The sequence below is a fragment of the Ipomoea triloba genome, chromosome 15, assembly GCF_003576645.1.
Source record: "Ipomoea triloba cultivar NCNSP0323 chromosome 15, ASM357664v1".
In the NCBI taxonomy this organism is placed as follows: domain Eukaryota; kingdom Viridiplantae; phylum Streptophyta; class Magnoliopsida; order Solanales; family Convolvulaceae; genus Ipomoea; species Ipomoea triloba.
The window spans coordinates 3,419,905-3,443,419 of record NC_044930.1 but is presented as its reverse complement, the minus strand read 5'-3'; the positions used below and the strand labels follow the sequence as shown (position 1 = coordinate 3,443,419).

The 23,515-nt window shown below is 34.2% G+C and overlaps 4 protein-coding genes across 4 annotated transcripts; 1 reads left to right on the top strand and 3 right to left on the bottom strand.

Annotated features, from left to right (window-relative positions):
- Positions 1–1,798: 1,798 nt before the first annotated feature.
- Positions 1,799–8,989, top strand: LOC116006773 (probable ADP-ribosylation factor GTPase-activating protein AGD14). Its single transcript, XM_031247262.1, has 13 exons — positions 1,799–2,342; positions 2,698–2,759; positions 3,596–3,683; positions 3,751–3,812; positions 3,892–3,988; positions 4,116–4,454; positions 5,659–6,471; positions 6,605–6,730; positions 6,804–6,875; positions 6,974–7,057; positions 7,979–8,114; positions 8,203–8,248; positions 8,729–8,989. Exons 1-13 carry the CDS (start codon positions 2,247–2,249, stop codon positions 8,781–8,783), a joined length of 2,076 nt encoding a protein of 691 aa, XP_031103122.1. The 5' UTR covers positions 1,799–2,246; the 3' UTR covers positions 8,784–8,989.
- Positions 8,990–9,378: 389 nt separating this feature from the next.
- Positions 9,379–12,494, bottom strand: LOC116005511 (chaperone protein dnaJ 72). The gene is made up of 3 exons (XM_031245717.1): positions 11,862–12,494; positions 10,733–10,802; positions 9,379–9,914 (listed from the first exon to the last, which is right to left on the bottom strand). Exons 1-3 carry the CDS (start codon positions 12,278–12,280, stop codon positions 9,852–9,854), a joined length of 552 nt encoding a protein of 183 aa, XP_031101577.1. The 5' UTR covers positions 12,281–12,494; the 3' UTR covers positions 9,379–9,851.
- Positions 12,495–13,337: 843 nt separating this feature from the next.
- LOC116007115 (replication protein A 14 kDa subunit B-like) lies at positions 13,338–16,061 on the bottom strand. Its single transcript, XM_031247709.1, has 3 exons — positions 15,954–16,061; positions 14,765–15,021; positions 13,338–13,697 (listed from the first exon to the last, which is right to left on the bottom strand). Exons 2-3 carry the CDS (start codon positions 15,018–15,020, stop codon positions 13,633–13,635), a joined length of 321 nt encoding a protein of 106 aa, XP_031103569.1. The 5' UTR covers position 15,021; positions 15,954–16,061; the 3' UTR covers positions 13,338–13,632.
- Positions 16,062–17,457: 1,396 nt separating this feature from the next.
- Positions 17,458–22,891, bottom strand: LOC116006821 (endo-1,4-beta-xylanase 4-like). The gene is made up of 8 exons (XM_031247318.1): positions 22,825–22,891; positions 22,377–22,411; positions 21,756–21,912; positions 21,360–21,523; positions 20,993–21,094; positions 19,957–20,103; positions 18,686–19,102; positions 17,458–18,021 (listed from the first exon to the last, which is right to left on the bottom strand). The coding sequence occupies exons 1-8, from the start codon at positions 22,889–22,891 to the stop codon at positions 17,458–17,460; spliced, it is 1,653 nt and encodes a 550-aa protein (XP_031103178.1).
- Between the last annotated feature and the right edge of the window lie 624 nt (positions 22,892–23,515).

The following is a 23,515-nucleotide window of genomic DNA, read 5'->3' as shown; positions in this document are numbered from 1 at the left end:
TGTCCTTTGCATTCTCCAATACTTCTCGCGTCTGGCGCATCAGCCGTGTCTGACGCGAGACACGGCTGACCATCCTTAAAAAAAAAAGGATTTGTTTTTTTTTTCTTCCCAATTTTCTATTTCCCAATCACACTTACAAAAAAACTCCTTAAAAACCGCAAAAAAAAAAAAAAAAAAAAAAACCTCCATTGAGGATGCTCTTAAAGCAATAAGTTGTTATAAAAAAATTAATTAATCAAACACTTATATTGAATGTTTAATCAAATTAAACAACTAATACGAGCATCCTTGCTTTCAAAAAAAAAAAAGAGCATCCTTATCTGTGGTTATTTGAAGGATATTGTCACAGCATGAACCTTGAGTTTGAAGGAAGCTAATGTGAAGCTCCAATTTTACTGAGTTATTTCTCTTGCAAAATCCAAAGAAGAATACAAAAAAATAATATATAATGCATTGCTGAAGTGCCATTGGTCTGCAGTTTATAAAGCAGCGCATAAAGCTGCAATTTTGTTGATTCATTAAGCTGTTGTTAGATTTTAATTTTTGTTTCATTTTTATTTCTTTCTTTTTTCATCTCATATTCTTTTTCCTAATCATTCTTACAAAAACTCCTCAAAAACTAAAATAAAAAATTAAAAAAAATCCACTGATATGGATGCTCTAATGGTCAATAACAGCTGCTGTCTCTTTATGCTTCAGTAGGTTGAGAAAGTAGTTATAAACATATACTACATTGTAACAAAGTCAGTAGTAAAAAATAATTAAGTTAAACAATTAATAATGGTAAAATAAATTAAATTTTTAACTGATATAACTAATTATATTACTAAGTATAACCAAAATATCGATAGTGATTAAAGCAGTATAAATTTTCATATACTATATATATATTTTTTGGCAATTCATATATTGTAATCTAAAGCTACTACGGAGTATAATCAATACAATATATATATATATATATATATATATATATTGTATGCAACAATATTGTATGCAACAAGATGCATGCAGTTTGTAGTGATATAGTCAATATCCGTTCCATTAATAAAAGAGAGCTAGATTTAATTTAATTTTTGAAAAAAGCAAAAGTCACTAGGTTCAATTGAAAATTGACTAAAGTCACTTATATACAACAAAATTTATTTATTTTTCTTGAATAATCACATTCATTGTTTTGAGGATGTGCATCAGTGCATTGAATCAATACAATTATTACTGACATTTTAATTTTGATTACAATATTTCAAATAATATTCACTTATCTTATTTTATGTATACGATTCGGACATTCGGTTAGTGTGCCATATTACAAATTATTTGAACTAAATTTATAGAATTATTCAAGTTGATAATAGTAGATAAGTTGTTTATATTTTATTAAATGTAAAAAATTATATCGCTAAAATATATAATACAAACTAGTATTATAATTAAATAGTAGATCATTATTAATAGATTAATGCTATATTATTCTCATAATTTCACCTCGTTACATTATAATATTTGATTACCTTATTTTATATTTAAATAATAAATATTTGTATTTTAATGTTTGGTGAGATCAAATATTTCAAAATATCTCATTTTGTGAGTAGTACTAACTCCGTTATAATATAATATATGTTCAAAATATCCTATTAATAATATAAATTATGCTGGTAGGTACCTATCCACAGTAAAATTTGCCCACGAAAGTGCTGCAGTATACGGACCTATGAACGAAATTAGTCAAATTACTGTTGAAAAAGGCTTTGGATACAAATTGAGTATTTTTTGAACTTGCGAATTTAACGAAGAGAATAGGATTGAACCACGTCTGACGTCTCGTCGTTCTTCGATCAATGATTACAGGCCGTATAACAACACAGCGTAAAGAGCCCAGCTTCACGCTGTAAATGCCGATAATCCAAAAAGCAACTCGAAATTGAAATCAAAAGGCGGATTTGCATAATTGCATACAGAGAAATAGATATATATTTATATATATATATATATATATATATATAGAGAGAGAGAGAGAGAGAGAGAGAGAGAAGCTCACTTCTCTCACTCTTTCAATTTCAAAAACCTAAAATCCCAAGTTCACAATCAATCCATTTCTCCGTGTATGTTATGTTTACGTGTTTGTATTAGTATTCCGTTTATCAGATTTCAGTTTCGGTTTACTGTTTCTGGAGTAAATTCATTCGCTTCTTCCGGGACGATAAGCTTCAGAATTGACTTAGTGAGGGCGAGGAGCGAAGATGAGCAACAGAAGAGAAGAGGAGCGGAACGAGAAGATAATCCGGGGGCTCATGAAGCTCCCTCCCAATCGCCGATGCATTAACTGCGACAGCTTGGTACGCCGCCGTTACTTTGTTCATCTTCTTTCACTCGTTTGCACCGAGTATTCAGTTTCATTCATTTCTAAGCACTGTGTTCTAGATTTCATCCAAGTAGAGCTTAGGAATTATCGTAATTTTGTACTTCTAATGTACTCCTGTTCGAATTCTACTTTACGAGTCCCCTTTTTCAGTTACTAGTGTGTGATTTCTGCTCTTCTCGATGTTATATGTAAATGTTTCAGATTCAATGGCGAGGGTGAAAATATAGAAAATTATTGGTTTGGCTATTATGTGTTTCTACTTTCCTTGGTTGTATTGATTGCTTTAGTACCACCATTATTCTCTAACTGCTGGTGTTTGGTACTTGTAGGGACCCCAGTATGTCTGTACAAACTTCTGGACTTTTGTTTGTATGACTTGCAGTGGAATACAGTAAGTGATTATGAGTTCTCCATAAGTGATTTATAGGTTATGATTATATGGCTCCTAATTTATTACCTTAGGTACTTAGGTGCCAGCTGCATTATTTGTTGTGTTTTTAAGTTTTATGCTTAATGTGTTTGCTCCTGCATTTAAAGAAAGAAAATTAATTTATAGCATACCTGCATTTATAATGCCATTTTTTGGGGGTTAATTGTATATTCTGTACTTCTGTGTATTGCTACATCCATTGTCAGTGCATGGCAGGCTATTGTTGAACAATTTAAAGTTATATAAAGAAAAATTGAAATTGAAATTTTCTAAAGCCTTTTAAAATCTTTTATGTTTAATTTGGTTCTGTCTTTCCTCACCATTCACTCCTGCTCAAATTTTCTGGTTTTGACATGTAAACATTCTTTTGGAGTATCATCCATTGCATCAATGAATAACTAATAAACTTTGGATTTTCAAAGATACTCATTATTTGCAAATCCCAATAAAGACTTCTTCATCAGTTTTATTGATGGAAAGATTTGAACTTGCAAATTCACTACTCACTGCAGTCTCATCCTAAAGTATAAAGTGGACAGAGGCACATGACATAGAAATCCTTCATTTATCCTGAAGTGTGAACAACAATAGCTTGGTTCGGTTATCATTTGTCAGTGAGACTTGAAAAATGATGGTGTGACAATGTTATTCCTCAAGTTTTAAGCTTCACCATTTTTTTAAAATTGTTTTTCCTTTGGTACTTAAATTGTATTGAGTTGCACCATGACAACCCTTCAGGATATCCAGTTTTTTTTTTTTTTTCCTTATTATTTATCTTAATTTTTATTTTGTTGCAGTCGTGAGTTTACTCATCGTGTGAAGTCCGTATCCATGGCTAAATTTACTTCCCAAGAAGTTGAATCTCTTCAAAATGGTGGTAATCAGGTAACCGTATCTGCATGTGTTCTCCGTCATTAGGTCACGGAATCAATCTAATGTTTTACTTTTTCAGCGTGCAAGGGAGACGTATCTGAAAAACTGGGACCCACAAAGGCAAAAGTTACCTGCTAACAGGTATCTAAAACTCTCTGCTTTGATGTGTCAAAGAAATTTCAGATTCAAAACATGTTATTTGACTCTATTTATCTTGCAGTAATGTTGATAAAGTCCGAGAATTTATAAAGAATGTTTATGTGGATAAAAGATATGCTGGAGCACAGTCAATGGATAGACCTCCAAGGGGTACACAAGTAACATTCCTGAACCTGTATCTTGAGTGAAGACTACCCAAGCTTTTATATTTGTTTCTGTGACTTCTAGTCTAGCTTTTTCACACCCTTTCCCAACTAAAGGGTTGACTATGACTTTACTTGCCAGAACTTTAGAGGCCATGTAGATGAGACGAGACGGGCAAGTTCCTATCATTCTTATTCTCAAAGTCCACCATATGATTTCCAGTATGAAGAGCGGCTTTATGGAAAACATGGTCCTGTTCTTACAAGAAAGCCTGGTTCAGATAGAGGTCTTTATGAAGGAAAATTCTCTAGCTTCTCAAGTCCTAGTCATTTGAGTGACCAAGCGTATGAGGACAGGTTTGCAAATGAAGGTTCTAATCCCAGAGCTTCAGATTTTTCTGTGTCTAGTGGAGGCGATCCATTCAGATCTGAGCAGTCACCAAACTATCAAAGAGACACTGGTTTTCCTGGCCGTCCACAGGTTAATTTTCTTTATATTTGTCATTTAAAATTGAAGGTGTTTAGTATCTTTTGGGAATCGGATTGGAGTAACACGTGAAAAGATGCAACTCTAAGGTGTTGTTTGGCTCTAAATGGTTAGTCCAAGGAGGACTAATAATCTCACCTTCCCCATGGGAGGAGGATAATACCAAAGTTTGGCATTGTATGTGGGGTCACTCCTTAAAACTTAGCACAGACACATGGGATTGGACAGGATTGCTAGTCCAACCCCATGTACCTAATGATGCCTAAGATCTGTCTTTCTCATGCTTTGGTTACATCTGCTATCTTATCACCATACCACACCAAGAGATGCAAAAGGATAATAAATATTTTCAGGTGTTATACCACATGGTTTAATGCTTTCTCTCTATATCTTGATTAGAATTAGTGTGTCAGGAGATGTGATCTTGCGTGGCTTGTCCTAATTGCTTATCTCTCAATTGCTTGTTGTAGTGGCATCTTATTGGTGGTCAAATAGATTAATATTTGATGGAAAAGGAATGATAATGATAATCCTATAACAGTGAAGATTGCAGCTGACTTATGCAATCAAAAGAAACCCTTTCATAGAAAGTAAATATTCTGTATTTCCCAATTTGCATGGGCATATTTGGCTTACATGCATTTTTATACAAATATTGATTTAACTTTTGAGTAGTGTTTTATTTTGATGTGGCTTCCTTCTGTACATGTGGGGTTTTGGAAGTTTGTTGATGAGGGGACAAGGGTTAACAACTAACATGGAATGTAGGTTTTGGTTGAAAGTGAATAAATAAACAATGAAATTACTAATAAAGGAAAGCAGATGTTTGAATTGAGACAAAAGGGCTAGGGTAAATATCTACTTTGGATTCTGGGTTTAGGTTGAAATACCAAGGTTGCATTTAGTTCAATTCTTTGTTTTCTGTTTTCCAATTGTACAGGCAAGAGACTCTGTTTTTCTTTCTCCAGTTTTCCATTTCTCCATAAAAAAAAAAAGAATTTCTCTACTCTGTAAACACACCCAAAAATGTTATAAACAACAAAGTTCCTAATAAGGGAAAGTAGACTGAATTGATACAAAGTTACTAGGTTTTATAAACTTGCATTACTTTGTTGGAAATACTGTTGTCTTGTAAGAAGAATGATGTTTCTTCATTATAATGTCCCTTAAAACTGATGCATTAATATGCTTATTTCAGAGAACTGCATCATTAGGAAGCTTTGGATCATTAGAGAACTCCTTGTCTATCAATTCAGCAAGTTCTTTTGATTTACTTGATGCTGGTTCAGAGCCTGAACAATCAGTCAAGACTCACCACAACAAATTGTCACCTTTGCCTTCTTTGCCTCGCTCATCAGTACACTTATCCAGTGCTCCTGCAACTTCACAAACTATTCCTTCAGTCTCAAATATAGCTCATTTGACACAGTCATCGGCGACTTCCTCACTTGATTTGTTTCAACATTCTCCTATATCTACCGATCAAACTCCTGGTTCACATCAAATGCCACAAGCTCCTGCTTCAGGTTTGGATTTATTCCCAGAGGTGCCTACCCAGCAATCAGCTGGACCATCTGGTGACAACACCTTGAAAAATGAGGGATGGGCAACATTTGACATGCCTCAGCACACAGCTCCAGCGGGAAGTGAGGAGTTTACACAAGTGACAACTCCTTTTCCTGATGCTAACTCATTAAACCTTTTCTCTGGGATGCCGCAACAGCAGTCAGATGCATTATCCAACAAAAGTTCATCAGATGCTGTTATCCACAAGAATGATGGATGGGCAGCATTTGACATGCCACAGCACACAGCACCAATTGGCGCTGATACTTCTTTAGGAAATTATAGCCCGCTTTTGTCTCTCCTGCAAGACCCATCTGTCCAAGGTTCTACCCTTAATGGGCTATCCTTTCCTTACTCTGATGCTCAAGGAGCATATTCGTTGATGCCTGCTCCATTGCATGAAGGCAACCAAAATGCTGAAGCAACCCCAAGTGGCAGCTCTGAGGCAAGTGATTTCAATTCAAACAGAATGATGAAAATTGAGTGGCATCTCTGGTTAAAATTGATATCTTCTTTTCTATAGCAGACATGATTTTTGTGTGTTAGTGAAACATGAACTTGATAACCCTTTTGTGCAGCAATGGAAAGCATTTGAAAATTCCAGTGATGGCTTAGCATCACTGAGTGCTCAAAGTAGCAACCAACAAGTTTTTACCGACCATCATCCTGTTACTGATCAATATACGGGGTTAAGAGGATTAGAGGTAGCTAAATCTTCTTCTGCTACTGCTAACATATTTTTTGGCTTTGTATTTCTAATGAACTTGTATTTTGCAGAATTTTGCTAATGATGAAATTCAAACAACTGCAGTGGAAGGTGGCCATCACATTTCTAGCATATCATCATATGTAGGTTACTTTTTTGCTTTTTAAATGTTTTGCTAGTTTAATTTGGGCACTCATTTTCCCAAGGAGTTCTATTTTGACATTAAGTTGCTCGCTTACAGGTGGGAGGACATGAACTTGCAAATAACAAATCTACCAATCCATTTGACCTCCCGTATGAATCTGATATGGAAACCAACAATATGGTATGTTTTCTTTCCCTGTTCTGTTGCATCTTATGTGGATCGTTGACAATGACGTCTATATTGGGCAATGGGCTGAAGTCAGGAAAACAGAGTTGATTACTTGATTTCATGTCTTTTAATTTGAACATTTTATTTGTTCCAAAAATTCTTCGTGCAATGGAGAACATAAGCCACAGTTGCACTTTACTGGACTGTTTTGCTTGGCGTTCTACATACCAAGTCATAAAATGAATACATTAAAGTCATTAAAGTTCCAACCTGTATGATAGAAACATGAGCTGGACTTTCTACAAGTGATCAGCAGTTATGGTAAAAAAACTACACAGTTTTTTACACTCACTGTTTTAGGTTTTCAACTTTACCAGATGACATTTCTGATTAACGAGTCTTTATTAGTTCAGGCAAACTACCTCAATTGATATTGAGCTAAGCTAAGCGCCCGAGAGTGTTGAACTGGATTAGTTTGCAACCTGGGCTTACACTTGCATGAGTTAAGTCCTTAGTAGTCACCTGATAATTGTTGTTGAGAAGACCAGAGATGTCCTATACCAAAGCTCTATGTTTTTAGGGGAAAAAGAAGAGAAAAGAAACTAGTATTTTGAATTGCCTTATGCTTTCTGCTTAGATTTCCATCTGGGTCTTGTTCTACCAGCGTCTATCTTGGTGCATGGCACATCATATTATGAGTTGCATATTGTCTATATATTACTTGGACTCAACTATCTATATCAATATTCAAACAAGGTGACATTTCTATGGAAGGTATTCCTGATTTTGAGTGTATTTTGGGGGATGTTTGTGTCACCCATTCCCAATAAATTCAGTGTCCAAATTTGTGTAAAATGAATGAGTCTGGGTAACATAGCATTTTGTGTCATAAAGATTGTTGTGTAATTGAAATGCATTTTCTTTCGCACTTAGCCTCATTTCTGGGACATGAGCTCGTTACAAGCTGCATTGCCAAATGGAGAGTTGCCAACATCCTTTGTTGGTGATGTAAGCGGGCCTTGGTTTGCACAGGATTCAGTTGCATCTTATGTTCCTGCTGGATCAGAAGGTATTGAGTAATACTACACACTCTACATTACATTAACTCATTAAGCTTTCAACTCCTCTTTCACCTTCCCTATGACTTCTTACTGCAGCCACCTTGGGATTCATTTCAGCACAACCTACAGGCAGCCCTATATCGTAAGTTCACCCTTCTAAAATGTGATTGCATAAATATCTGTGAACTTCATTATCAAGAACATATTTTCTTCGTCTATACTTTATCTTTGTAAGTATGGATTTGCCTCGAGCATAAAGTAGGAAATTTAATTGTCTGATCTTTTGCTTTCTTGAATATATCAAAGCCAACCTTATGCCAAAGGTCATGGGTTTGAATCTCCGAGACTGTGTCTACGTGTAGCTTAGCCCATCAAAAAGTAATTGGTTCTTTTAGTTGAGACGGAACACATCCTTTAATTCTCCGCCCTGCGGGGCTTAGCTCAATGATTTTTCTAGTATCCACTTTCTGTTTTCTAGATTCTAAATGTACAAGTAAATTGTTTTCCATTTGTTCATAAATATAAAGAATTTCTTCAGTTACTAATAAAATTATCATTGCATTTCAATGAACACACTTGCATTAATTGATCAGCTTTCCAATTTGTTGATTGGATGATACAGGAAAGTTCCAACACAAGGGCCTGTTGCTCCAGTTGGTGGAAATCCCTTTGCATGAAGATTTTCTCTGCGACCGTTAGCTTTTTATTTTGTATTATCAGAATTGGGGATATGTTACTATTTTTTAAATATGGGGCTTTCAGTTTGTACTCCGTATTATTTTTGTGAAATTAGACGCTGTCTAGATATTTTATCTCATATATCTGGTGTTGCATTCTTGTACTGCTTTATCAAGAAATGAGATACTGTTGTACTCCACTCCTCCAAATGCCTTTGGTTCCTCTTCAAACTTATGTGCTTTTCTCTTATCATTTCTATTATCATTGACTAGGGATAGCAAAGGCTTAATCCACCCACTACTCAGTAGGTGGATTTTTTAAAAATCATATTGTTCCACTGGATGCGGGTATTTACTATGGGTATTTATTGTTTAATATTTTATTAACTTTTTAAATAATAAAAAAATTTAAATTATTACACATAATAAAATTCACTAGTTATATTAAAATATAAAGTAATAAAATATTTAAACATATTGAATTGTTTAATTTTTTAAAAATAAATATATTAATTTATGACTCACCACCCAGTATTATACAAAAAAACATGACCCATGCAGAGTGAATTTAGGTAGATATTGGGGCAAATTGAAATTGTTATCCTTAAGCCACTCAATAAATCTTGCTATGAATTACTCAATTTTGTTTACATAATATATAAAAACGAGTCATACTATACCCTACAAAAATCACTACATAATAATCCCAACCTAACGTAAATTGGTAATTGGTTGACCCAACAAAAAGTCTACATAATATTTGTGACAAGTAATAAATATTATGCAACTGGTTTTAATATGGAAAAATAACATTTTTCTATAAATATACATGAACTTGCCTTGTCTTTAAGTTTGTACACATCCGTGCGACATGAGCTCATTTCTTCGGTTCAGTGAACTCTCTCCTGTGTTGCACCCTGACAAATGGAACATACAATAACACAACCAGCCATCTTTTACGTGTTTTTCAGTTCCAGTTCCTGTCAGTATGATTCCAGAGCCTTCGATGTAGCTCTCCGTGCAATATCCAATGCAATGAGACAAGCATACAAACAAGGGAAGAAACCTTCATTGTTTATCGTCAAATCCTTTGGCCTTTTCTATAGACTCCATAGCTTCTTCAAATGATTTCTGCATTTGTAAGAGTATGAGGGTAAAGACTGGAAAAAAATTGGTATAGAAATGTATTCATATTTGAGTTCCAAGAATATTTTGGCACACAAGAATAAAATTCCACATATAGAATGTAAGGAATTAACAAAAAATGCTCTACATACTAAACGTCCAAATACAAGATGAGATATACTGCATAAATCGCTTAAGGTAGTAAAACGAGATTACAGGGTGAATACCATTGTGGAGTTGAGTTTCTTGTTTTCCACAAAGCTGAACTTGATCAGAATAACAACTAAAATTGCACACTTGACAAATGCACTTACTGATGGATAAATTACTGACCATCAGTTATACTTCCATTTGCCAATCACAGTTTCAAACATATTGCTCACAAACCAAGATTGTTGTACTTGCATTGACATTGTAAAGACTATATATATCCAACCATAAAAAAAGAAAATTTTGGGAACTTTAGATAAATGAGAATAAGAAAAGAAAGATTAGAGATCAGGTTTTGGATTGCCATTCACAACAGAAAGTTGTCCACCCAAAATTTAGGTTTTATAATTTCCTTACAAACCATTAACTAAACAGTCCTGTGCAAGTCCACTGTATACTCATTTCATTTTGTACATTAACTTGTATACTTGTATTATTATGCAATCATGACAGGAAAAAGAAATGAGTCAAACAACAAAAGGCAACACAAGCCTGCAGTAAATTTTATTGCTTCCTCATTTTTTAATTCACTTGTTAATTCTGAACAATTATTTAGAATCAGTTTCATGTATGAGGCGGTAAAACAAAGAAATAAAGAGTTATCAAAAACATACTCCAGAGTTCTGCACCTTCCACAGAGCCTCCCCTCCAGCATCAATTGCAACTGAGGCACCTAACAAAAAACTTCAGCCAGATATGAATCAGTAGCTTGCTTCCATAGAAAGACATCATTTGGTAATTTCAAAAATCAACAAATGCAACATCATGCAGTGTAAGTATTACACCATTCACTTGAATAATGCAATTGCCATGTCTCAAGAAAAAAGTAACAGCAACTCAGAATAGTAAATAGTAAATGTTCTTTCCAAAATCCAAACATCCTCTAATATATACAAACCTGATATCAAATTATTTTCAGGCACTTAAACTTGAGCTGATTTTGTTCCTTCTCTAGCAAAATTGATTTTGCACAATGTATGCCTAGGCCAATAAGGTTCTGTGCTCTGGCTAGTGGCTACTATTGTGGTCACAAGGAATAGCAAAGCCAACATACATGGAATAGCCAATTAGCCATGATCTAACATTATAGTGTTCCATTCTTTTGATAAATTAACTTGAATTCATACATATTTAAGGTAATTGCTTCATTTTCTAGTGTCTTAGTGATACATAAACCCATGTTCGAATCCTTGTGCAACACCACCAACATAGCAACTAGCAAGCCATTCTCGAGCCAGTTTCACTAAGTTTTGGATGGAGCAAAATCAACCCACTCATTTATGTGCAAGTAAGGATTAATTGTTACCACAATTCTGATACTAACCACTGACCTGTTTAACAAATATTGCCTAAAGGGTGGTGATAAAGAAGTTTTTAAGGGAAACAAATGATCAATCTCTTGTTATGACAAAATAGAATACAGAAAACAACCAAAAGTAAAGACAAGAAAGATAATAGTATAAGAAGAAAAAAGATAAGAGTAACATATTTTGCACACACACACAAAACAGTTTTATGTCAGAAAGGCAATCACAGACAATGAATCAATATGTTCCACACACACACACAACAGTTTTATGTCAAAAAGGCAATCATAGACTCCATAAATGAATCAATATGTTTCACACACACACAGAGAACAGTTTTATGTCAAAAAGGCAATCACAGACTCCTTGAATGAATCAATATGTTTCACATACTAATAATCTATACAATAATTTTATCTTGAAGTAAGAATATTACCCAGCTAAGGCAACGTTGAGAAGAAAAGTTCGCGTGGTCATGAAGCGGAGAAGCATCTCCATTTTGGTAACCATGCCGTCCGAAGCATGGCGGCTGTAGGTATAACCATAATTACTGCCATTCCCGCGGGAATTTCCATAACTACTACTCTGATATTGATAATAACTGCGACTATAATTATTTCCGTAGGGAGAAGAGGTAGAGGAGCGGATGTTGTAATCGGCGCGCTTGCGATCGTCCATTAGGGTGTCGTAGGCGTGGGAGAGCTGCTTGAATTTGGAGGTGGCGCGTTCTCTCACGTGCGGCGGGGAGTTGACGTGCTTGTCCGGGTGGAATTCCACCGCCAATTTCCGGAACGCTTGCTTGATCGCTTCCTTGCTCGCCTCACGGCTCACCCCTAATGCCTTGTAATGATCCATCGCTTTGTCGTACTATGCGTCCTGTCCTGTCCTCTTCTCGTGTTTCTCTCTCGTTTCGTTTTCGTCGATGGAGAGTAACAGAGCGGAGCGTTGTTGTTAGCTCCTCATCTGTGCCGGCGGAGACACGGTGGTTCGGAATCTTGTGGCACCCGTGGCGCTACCACAGCCGCGCGCCTTCAATACCCCAAATTTTGCTAATAAATCGTACAAATAGGAATTTTTTTCCCCTTTGAATTTTACATACAATCGTTCTCCCTCTGATGTAGATTTCACTTATTGGGTCCCAATAAATTAATCAATTCATCACTAGTTAATAAAGAATGAATTTCAATTAAAAGAGCAAAGTGCGAGATAAGAGTGTACTACCACTCACCTCAACAAAGCTAGCTAAAAGAAAAAGAATAAAATTTAGTTACTTCAAATGAGTAAACTACACTATAAGTGTGATTGTGGGGATTAACCAAGTTCTCGAACTAGAAGGTAATCGGCGCGCTTGTAATATGAATATATGATAAGTGCATCACTAGTTTAAGAGAGTGGATGAAATATAATTTTCATATAAACATTTATACAAACTTTAAATTTTGACAATTTAATACCAAAATTTTTATTTAACTAAAATAATAATTCAATTATCTTAGTTTATGTATTAATTATTGAGCATAATACTTGAACATACTTATTTATATATATATATATATATATATATATATATATAGAATGTTTTTTTATAAGAATTTAATTTAAATTTTTTAACTGAATAAAATAGAAATGTTGGTGCCTAATGTTTTTCTTTAATGATGTTATATTACAATTTTAAAAATAATTTATGTGCTAATTTATAAAAATCAAGTTAGGTTGAACATTTTCTTGGATTAATGCTAATAATTTGTAATCTAGTGACACAAAGTGACTTTTCCAAATATAAGGTTCTTAAAAGTTTAATGTAATATCATGAACTCTAAACTATAATTGTTAAAAAATATTGTTTTATTGTGCGAATTCTTTATTCACTTATATGCGGATTGATCTGTTTATGAGAAATAACCAATACAAATAAAAAGTACGAACACGGGATAGCATTCTTCTAATATTTAATGTATTTTAGAGTATTTTACAAATTTACCAATGATCAGTCAACAAAAAACCTCTAATAATATCGACCTGAATCACAGCATAGGAGATTTGACAGTTTTCTGGTACTAATTTATGAAAAGATGCTACTAATCAAGATCAGAAAACAAATACCAACATTGGCAATTGGTATGCAACACCGTAGAGAGGAAGAACTGAAAGGTAGTTGAAGCTTCAGCACAACAGCATCATAAAAAGCAAGCATACTGATTCCATCCTCAAATGAACAAGTGTTTATAGTCCCCGTTGGCTAGTTGGCAAATGCGGTTGTAGCTAACTGTATCTGTCAAAAGAGAGAAAGAAGAAGCATTTCAAATTTTATGAGCTTGCCTTTCAGTATCAGAAATCTGCAATTAAACCCAGTTAATCTGGCGCTTCTAATGCAACTAAACCTGATGAAAGATTTTCTGCTTTGGAATTCGGATACCATTTCAATACAATGAGCAAATGAAGCACGAATGAAAATGTTTGATGAATACAGTTTATAGAAACCTTATTAGTTATGAGAAAAAATCTGGTGATCATCAATGGTATAAGCACTAGAATGCTGATATAATTTGCATAGAAGAACCTAGTGAAGTTTGACTTTTATAGTTTTATTTTTATGAAGTGACACATTGTTGTGCTCCTTTTTTATCAAACATTTCCTAATTAGTTTTTTTTTTTTAGAGTTTCCTAATTTGTTAATAACCCACACAAAACCATCATTTTGAATATGGACACATGATAATATAAAATCATTATAAAAAGGAAAAAAGAAAGAGTCTACTACGTTGCTCTTGGTGTTCATGTTGGTGGAGGGATTATAGGCATACCAAATAAAAGAGACATTTTCTTGGTTCAATCTAACATTCCAACAAGGCCTAAAATGCATGCACATATTTATTATAAATTACACAATAGAAAAAGAATAGAGTGAGCATGACTAGTAATATTGAGGTCATATATGGAGCTTCATATATATATATATATATATATATATATAATGCAACAATATCAAAGTTCTTACAAGTAGCAGCAATTCCTGAGAAGTTTATTCTTAATATTTAGTTGTAAGGGAAAAGTTTCAACCACCAAAGGTATAGAACAGAAGAAAAATTTACTAGTAGCAGCTTACTTATCCATAATCAATTGGCTTAAACATTTTCACCATTCACTAATATCAAGCAAATTTTTATGACCAATAAAATGCAATAACATAGACTAGAGATTAGGCCAGTTACAATAAGAAATGATCAACAAACCAAGGTTATACCCAAAGTTGAATTAGAAGCATTCTTAAATGATTAACATTTTATTATTGAATTAGAAGCATTCTTAAAGGCTTAATAAAAAGATCAGAAGCAATACCAAGGTTATCCCCAAAGTTGCTCCATATTTCAGCACGGATTGATTGGTTACTGTCAGCAACACCAATAACCTCAACGAATGTGGAGAGAGGACCAGGTGGTTGACCTTTGATGAATATCTGCTGATCATCTGTTGATTTTCCAGTCACTGTGCCACCATCAGAGCGAATAACCTGAATAACTGCCCGAACCCTCCGTCCCACATACATGCGCAGTAGCTCAGCATTGACAAACACAGCAGGGTTTGACAAATCCATTCTTCAAACAAAGAAAAGGTAAATTAAATGATACTGCAGTTCCCAAATAACACTATTTCCAGTGGCACTGTTTAACATAACTACACAAGAAAAGCATTTGATTACAACTGGTGCAATCTAAATAAAAAATTTCCCATCATTTCTTCAAGTCCCAAACTCTCGACTAACTAACCATATTCTCACATTTCTGAAAGGTGTCTAGAAGAGATAATCCACTATACTCCGTACTCCCATAACAGATACTTTTAAAACTTGGTGATATAGATATAGTTGTAAGACACAAGTTTTAAAATCTCCCTACTGATTTCCCTTTTTTGTATTTCTGAGAACAAGTTACAAGACCACATGCATAACAGAAGCAGAGACATTCATCGAGATGTTACATTGGTATAAAGAAATGATAAGCATAAAAACTTTATCACCAATTGCATACCCCAGCATAGTTGGTATACTGCAATCTATTACCATAGTGTATGAGTTGTGCACTAAAATTTACAAAAAAATAAAATACTCCATACTAAATTGCAAACCACAACTAGGTCTAAAGCAGAAAGGATATAGATCATTTCAACTCTCATCTCCACAATATATTCAATAAAGACATAAAGGTATAAACATAAAATGTATATAATTCCAACCGAGATTTCGTCGAGTAGCCATATCACTGCTAATGCAGCTTTAAAAGCAGCTGATTGTGACTAAAACATCATCAACCTTTACGAATCAAAAAGTACGCAATCAAATACGACATGACTATGAACAAAAACTGTACGATTACGAGGAGAAATCGAAATCATCTACAGCAGAAAATTCGAAAACCGCAGGAGAAATACAATACTGTCAGTAAATCGAACTAGGAGAAAAAAAATTACAGAAAAAATAAAATAAAATAGCGAGTGAATGATATTAAAAGAAGGATGAAGAACAGCTTACTCGTCGCAAATTGATGGAGAACTGAATTGTTTGGAAATGAGAAAGAGGTAGAGAAATAAAGGCGGAAGGGCGGGTAAAGAATTCCCGGCTTCCCGCGCCCTAAATTGATTTTTGGGAACCAACAGAGAGATACAATTTGGGCTAGACTAACGTGACCCGGCCCAGGATAGGCCAATTTGAAAATCAATCCTTATACCATAGATAGGGTCCATAATGCATTCTAGATTCTAGTGTATGTGTATCTGTGAGTTTTTGTATTTTGTATTATGAAATTATGTGTTTTAAAATATGAATTTTGTACCTGAAACAAATTAGTAATCGTATCTTGTGTTATGAATTTATGTGTTTTTTTGTTGTAAAATTCTGTGTCTATAAACATAAATTATGTGCCTAAATCAGATTTTAAACAATAAATAAATATATTATGGGGGTGTTTGGCAAACGGCTGATAACTGGTTGGTTTAGCTAGTAGTTGATGGCTGATTGCGTTAACTGGTTTGACCAGCTGGTTGTATTAGCTGGTTATAAAAAAACTGTTTGGTAAATTAGCTGTTTACAAGTAGCTGGTTGGATGTAAAATGACATTTAAGGGTATTATTATTATTATAAAATAATAAATACACCACCCATTTAAAAGTAAATCTCATTGATTTCAAAGGATAAAATAGTCAATATACTCATTGTTCCCAACCAGCTGATACAAAAAGCTACATTCATTAGCTTTTCAATTTTCAGCTTATTGGCCCAATAAGCCAAGGTCAATAAGTCATTTACCAAACACTTCAAAATAGCTTATTGGTTGGTCAAAAAACTAAACTTAGTCAAATAAACTAAAATTTGGCTGATAAGCCAATAACCAAACACCCCCTATATGTGTATGTGGCTAGCCCTCTTTATCTCATTTCATTCCCATTCGATCTTCCTACAATAACATTCGATGTGTAAAGAAAAGGACCTTAATGCTCCACAAGTGGAAGGAGTCAAAACAATGCTCCACAACTTTTTCAGACATGATTGTGAAAATATCAATTGTGACATAAGCAGGGCCGGTTTTTTGATTTGCGGGCTCCTGTACTAGTAAAAAAAATGAGGCCCTATCAAAGTATAAATAAGTTACGAATTGAAAAAAAATTGCAAAGAGAAAATGCAAAGAAACTAATTTTTGGCCAATGTAATCACAAATACATATACTAACTATTAGGTCAGGGTTGGACTAGGGGCCCCCAAAATTTTGGGACCCTATGCGGTTGCACATTTTGAACGCTTAAAATCCGGCCCTGGATAGAAGTATGGGTGATGTGTCATTATTTTCGTTATTTGTTTCATATACATGATACTAAGTTTATGTTCGATTATGTGCATATGTAACATGTTACAATTAAATATGTTCCTTTCTTTATGGATATTATATTCATATAATTACATTACACATTTTATACATCTGGAGAAAGATAAACTTCTTCATTTCATTGCAAACTTAATTACAAACCGCACTATACAACAATTACATATGGATTTGGAACTGTTGAGGGCCGACACCTTTGGAGAGCGAAACGGTAGTTTCAAAACGCCGCGAAGGATGTTCAACTGTAACTCTATAATTCCCCAAGAACCCAGAGAAGCTAAACGACCCGTTGCTATCCGTCTTTCCGGTGAGCGTGCCGGTGTGCCATTCCGCGAGTAGCTTATCGACGACGTCGCCGACGGGCGTGTTGTTGAAGTCTTTGTCGGTGAGGCACATCTGCCAGCAGGCGCCGTAGGGGTTAATGGCGGCCCAGATGACGATGCCGCCGATGCCGGGATGCGCGTACCCTTCACGCAAGACTCTCTCCAGATACTGCGCCTGTTTCTCCACGCCGTACGTGATGTTCACGTCCACTTCCGTGAGCCAGACGGGGACGCCGACGGTGGCGAATTTGTCCATCACGGCCCGGCTGAAAACCGGGTTTAGCCCGTCGAAGAAGTGCCCTTCCAGTCCCATTCCTAAAAGCTTGATCCCGTTCAGCTGAAACTCCCGAATCTTGGCGATGTACCCGTCGACGTTGCTGCCATTGCCGCATGACTCCACCTGTTTCAGCATATAATATATAAACATAAATATATAATCAGCAAGAATAGTCAATTAATTTGTAGGTATCAGATTATGGACAATGACACACATCTATCCTAACATCAATGATATAAAAGTTACATATAATGTAGTTGGCTCCTTATAGGCACTAAACATTTATCCAATTTAATTAGCCACTAAATTGCTGTGATTTATCACATTACCCGAAGTGAATATTGTGTGGACTCGAGTCCACATTGCAAGGTATCCAAATTTAAAATACACAATTTACATACTGAATGTTCATAATTTATATTTTACATATTGAATGTTCACATTATGATGGGTACACCTTGCAATATGAACCCGGGTCCATGGTATAACTATTGGTATCAAAGGGTTTCGTTTTTTTTAGTCAAACTTAGACTTTTAATTGAGACAGAACACACCATCTAATTGATACAGCACTCAAGCCAAAACCCTAACTCCACCACAAAAACTAGTTCATGAATAGAGGTTTGGCCCCAACTTAAGTACCACTCCACAATCTCTTGTGGAGCCGATGTGGGATCGTATCACACAATATGTGAGAGTATGTGTCGAGCATATATAATATATAAATGCAGTGCAACTATGGATCAGTTTAGTCTTTTAATTAAGGCAGAGCACATGCTTCAATTACCAGCCTGAAATCATTCATGAAGAGCGTGGTGTTGGGGTCGATCGCTTGTGCCATATGGTAGAACTCCAGCGACGCTTTTGGGTTCTCCAACCTCCTCTCGTAGAAGTCGTAGTGGAGCATCTCGTTGTTGACGTCCCAGTGGATGAACGTGTCCTTGTACCGCTCCATCACGCTGCGCAGCCGGCTGGTGGCGAACTGCCGGAGCCGCTGCCCCGTCAGGTTGCGCGCCCACGACGGCGTGAACACGGGGTCCTGCCATATAACGTTGTGCCCGCGAGTCGGGATTTTGTTCTTCTTCACGAACTCCACCATTTTGTCCGCCGTCGCGAAGTTAACCGTTCCCGGCCTCGGCTCGTTCTCCGGCCATTTCATTTCGTTTTCGAACACCGTCACTGTAAATCTTTTCTTGAACCATTCCTAAAAGTTACAGAAAAAAAAAACATAAACATTAATGAAACAAAGATTCTATATATTTACATTTAAAAAAAAATGATTCTATTTACCTGGCAAATATGTACCTTGTACTTTCCGGCAAATTATTGCATGGACCAAAAATAAAAAGTACATTTTTATTATATTAGAAGTACATTATTTTTGTACTGAAAGTACATTATTTGATAGTATATATAAAATGATGTACTTTCAGTACGTAAATAATGTATTCTAAAATAATGTATTTTATGTACAAAAATAATGTACTTTTGGTGTATTAAAAATGTACTCCCTCTGTCCCATTTTACTAGTCCTATTTACTATTCATTGGTCAAACCAACTCTTTATTCTTTGTTTATTTTCTTTAGTAATTTTTTATTATTTTTAAATTTAATTTTTATGTTTAATAGTACTTTTAATGTAGTTTTTAAATATATAAATTTTATATATTTGCTAAACTTAATATTATGAAAAATTGGATTAAAAATTACTTCAGTCAAGCATCGTTAAACGAATCAGACAACCATTTTGGGACGGAGGTAATACTTTTTATTTATGATCCACACAGCTATGTGGACCATGGTCCATGCAATAATGATTGGTACTTTCCTCCTATGTACTTATAGGTATCATTTTACAAAATACATGACATTATTTATTAACAAAGGATTTTGGTCTAAAAAGTGAAAGGTTTTTCGTTGTCCAAAAATGATTTAAAAAAGGTTATTTTTTACGCAACTCTAGCGATATTTTTTGAAATAATGTTTGGTGAGAAAATTTTCACATAGTTGGCCACAAAAAATTAATAAAGTTGTATGCTTACAACTTGAGAGATGAACCTGATAGGAAGGGTTATCCAGAATGGCTTGTGAAATTGCGACTCCAAAGGGGAAATCTCTGGAGATTTGCTCCACTTTTATGTTTGCACCTTGTAGTTGAGCTCCATGTTGATCTGAAACCGTGATTATACTATTACGTTTTCTGACCTGCAGTGACATGGCATGTAAATTTCTTAGCACATGCATTTTTATTTTTTTATTTTACCAAAAGTACTAAAGAAATCTTTAACTTATAGGCGGACTGAAATGTGTATTGACTATATTGAGTAAATCCCTTCTTATAACTCGTTTTCATAACTAATTGATACAAACCAAGAAGATTAATGGGTTGCTCTCGTTGGTAGTCGAACTTGGAATCTTATTGTTACCAATTTAACAACACGACAAACTTTGTTAGAGTTACATACTTACATACGGTGGACCGATTTCTTAAAACTTTAATTAAGGGTATGTTTGGAATTATTGAAACCAAAAAAATATTTTTCAAAAAATGATTTTCATATAACTCGTTTTCTGAAAAATATTTTAAATTTTCGGTGATTGGTTGAATGTCATAAAACTATATTTTTTTGTTCGGGTAAAAGTTTTTAAAAATTACAATTTTTTTCTATTTGATTCAATTTCCTAAAAATGAACATAAATATATTATAAAGTTATTTGTTATAACAATAATAATAACCATCATCATCATCATGAGGAAACAAGTTTGAAGAGATAGAGAGAAAAGAGAGAGACGAAAAAATAAAAGATTTGAAAAATGTCTTCCGACTACAGATTATAGGAATACATTTTTTTTAAAAAAAATCAAATTTGACCCCGTTTTTTCGTTGATCAAAATGATTTCTTTTGACTTTATTTTATTTAATTTAAATACCTAAACATAAAAAATAAATTAAAAAAAAAACTTAAAAAATGACTTTTAAAAATCAGTTTTCCAGTTTTTAAACACACTCTAAATTTGTTATAAGTATATGATATATGGTTTCGATAATTGTATCAACGGATAGAGAAGTACGTGACGCGACAACGTTGTTACCTGTTGGATCGCCTCATCTTGGTGTGCCCGCCATTGCTCCTCGGTGAATTGTTGCAATGACATACTCTCAACATCTATGTGAACACTCCCGCCATTATAATCCTGAAAATGGTAAAAATATAAACTATAGCATTCTGAGAAATTTCTGGTTAGTCGTATGTCAAAAGAAATGATTGACAATCAGAAAGGCTGAAATTTTTTTCTTATTCTTCTAATTGGATTAGATAGAGAAGTCATTTTTATGTCCCGAGTGGTTTACCGCTTTTCCTATTGCTATCACTAATGCTTTTGAGGGTAGACTTGACATATTAATGAAAATCCTTTCCTTTTGCTTTAAACAATGTTAATTTCGACCCCAATTAATTACCTCAAAATGTAGGACCGATGTGTTTAGAGGTGCCTCTAAGTAAAATCCTCCCTTAAGAAAAGACCAACATCCTTCCCGAGCAATAACGGTGGCTCCACAGGTTTCCTTTGTCCCCACAACAACCCATAAAATAGTAGACTCAATATCGACAATCTTTACCCAACCTGTGTGCAAGTTAAACAAGCTACAATTACACCAAAATCATCCATAATATTCTACAATCAAGTAATGTTATTAACTGGTCAAACCCACTAAGTCAATCAACTAATATCTATTTACCAAACACCCTCATAACCTTATTTACCTTCTTGGCAGTTACTACTACTAATTAATTCTAATTGCTGGTCAATAATAACAACTAACAAATAAAAATTAAAATTATAGAATTTTCTTAACAGGAAAAACTATAGTAGAGGCCTGGTATGAGATCTGGCAAGACCACTGAAGGCACATAAGCTCTGTATCCCCATATATTTCTGACCCATATGTAGTCAATCTCTTGACCCTTCAGAATCCCTCCACCATATAGTGGCTCATCAGGCAGCTGCTTGCACTATTTAAAAAAACAAAACAAAAATAATAAATAAATATTCATAATCCTCATAAATTGTGTGATGGATCTCTACACAAACACGCTTAATCATAGAGTTTTTTGGCTATTTAGTTGTAATGTCATACTTAAAACTAATTGGTGATAAGTAGATGAACATTAACCATTTAACCACATCCTTTCATGGTAAGCCACAAATCCACAATGTCACGTCTCGAACTGAGCAGGGCTAAACTCGGCCCACCCACTTGATGCCTAACATTATGTGATTATAAAAATACATAATTCTAATAAGAATTGAAGTCATTGTGTGTAATGTTCTGCAAACCACACAGTAAATGTAAGTCATACTAAGAAGACATTGTACGACATGCTCGACAGAAAAGTATTAACAATAATTTAACTCGAGAATCATGCTCTACGTACTCGACCACCCTTTCAAACAGTATTTAATTTTTTGTTAATACCTCTGTGGGAGCCGAATAATCATACTTGGGGAAATCTGCTCACATATCAAAAATACCAAAAAGAAAAAAAGAAGTGAATATAGGATAGTGTGTACTTAATAATTCGAAAAGTAAAACAATAGATAAAAAAGATGCACAAAATTTAAACGAAAAGATTAAAAAGAATAGTTATATTTATACAAGCTAGAATATAAAAATGGTTAACAAATATCATAACTTGTTATTCAAATACACAAATCACGAACCAGTAAAACTAAAAAGTGATTGAAACAAGTTAGGCTAAAAAGTGAGGCAAAGGTAAAAACGAGAAGAGAACCAGAATAGTTATTATATACAAGTTAAAATCGAAAAAAGAATCACAAATATTGTAAATTATCACTCAAATACTCAATTGAGGAACCAACAAAACTCAAACCATAATAACTTCAATTCCATGGAAGTTTATAACCTTGAGAAGAGGCGAGTAGGAAAGCAGCAACAAAGACAATGAAAGACAAGAGGAAATGATGTGCCATTTTCACAGGACAACTCATCATTCTTCTTTACTAGACTTATATAAGGAATTGAATTTCGATTTTTTCAATTAATGATAGAAGTTATGTCGTTTAAGGTATTTAATAACAATATTTCTCAAAGATTTTATGAATCATGATTGAGTGTAATAACGTAATGTACCATCAAATTCAACTAATATGGTAAAATTGCATGCATGCATCCACCATTCACCAAATACCATTAATGCTTATATGACCGTTACATATATACACAAGTTTGCTTATGTATAGTATAAAATTGAAGAAGCATTATTAATTAAATAAATAATGCAGAAATTAATTAAAGTTTATTAATATCTATATAGGTGAGGATAAAATGATGTAGATCAGATCTCTTACAGCTTCTTTTCTTTTTTTTTTTGAAAACATCTCTTACAACTTAATCATGTGTACTTTCACTCTTCGGGGTTCTACCCGACACAAACACTACTAGTAAAATTTCATATTCTTATTATCCAACTAATAAAAATTAGTTATTATGAAGAATTTTACTTCTTTTAGATTATTGGGTTCTCTATACCAATACAAGTCTCAATATAATTACAAAAAAAAAAAAAAAAAAAAAAAATTTTTTTAAAAATTTTT

Excerpts from the sequence above, each read along its gene's own strand:
- LOC116006773 (XM_031247262.1), top strand. The coding sequence starts at position 2,247 with ATGAGCAACAGAAGAGAAGAGGAGCGGAACGAGAAGATAATCCGGGGG. Across the intron at positions 6,731-6,803 it reads CGGGGTTAAGAGGATTAGAG|AATTTTGCTAATGATGAAAT; the intron begins GTAGCTAAATCT and ends TGTATTTTGCAG. Across the intron at positions 8,115-8,202 it reads TGTTCCTGCTGGATCAGAAG|CCACCTTGGGATTCATTTCA; the intron begins GTATTGAGTAAT and ends TTCTTACTGCAG.
- LOC116005511 (XM_031245717.1), bottom strand. The coding sequence starts at position 12,280 with ATGGATCATTACAAGGCATTAGGGGTGAGCCGTGAGGCGAGCAAGGAA. Across the intron at positions 10,803-11,861 it reads CTCAACGTTGCCTTAGCTGG|TTTTTTGTTAGGTGCCTCAG; the intron begins GTAATATTCTTA and ends ATCTGGCTGAAG. Across the intron at positions 9,915-10,732 it reads GGAAGGTGCAGAACTCTGGA|AAATCATTTGAAGAAGCTAT; the intron begins GTATGTTTTTGA and ends TTACAAATGCAG.
- LOC116007115 (XM_031247709.1), bottom strand. The coding sequence starts at position 15,020 with ATGGATTTGTCAAACCCTGCTGTGTTTGTCAATGCTGAGCTACTGCGC. Across the intron at positions 13,698-14,764 it reads CAACTTTGGGGATAACCTTG|ATACAGTTAGCTACAACCGC; the intron begins GTATTGCTTCTG and ends CTCTTTTGACAG.
- LOC116006821 (XM_031247318.1), bottom strand. The coding sequence starts at position 22,891 with ATGGCACATCATTTCCTCTTGTCTTTCATTGTCTTTGTTGCTGCTTTC. Across the intron at positions 21,095-21,359 it reads CATCGGTCCTACATTTTGAG|GATTATAATGGCGGGAGTGT; the intron begins GTAATTAATTGG and ends TACCATTTTCAG. Across the intron at positions 18,022-18,685 it reads TCATGAATGATTTCAGGCTG|GTGGAGTCATGCGGCAATGG; the intron begins GTAATTGAAGCA and ends ATGCTGAAACAG.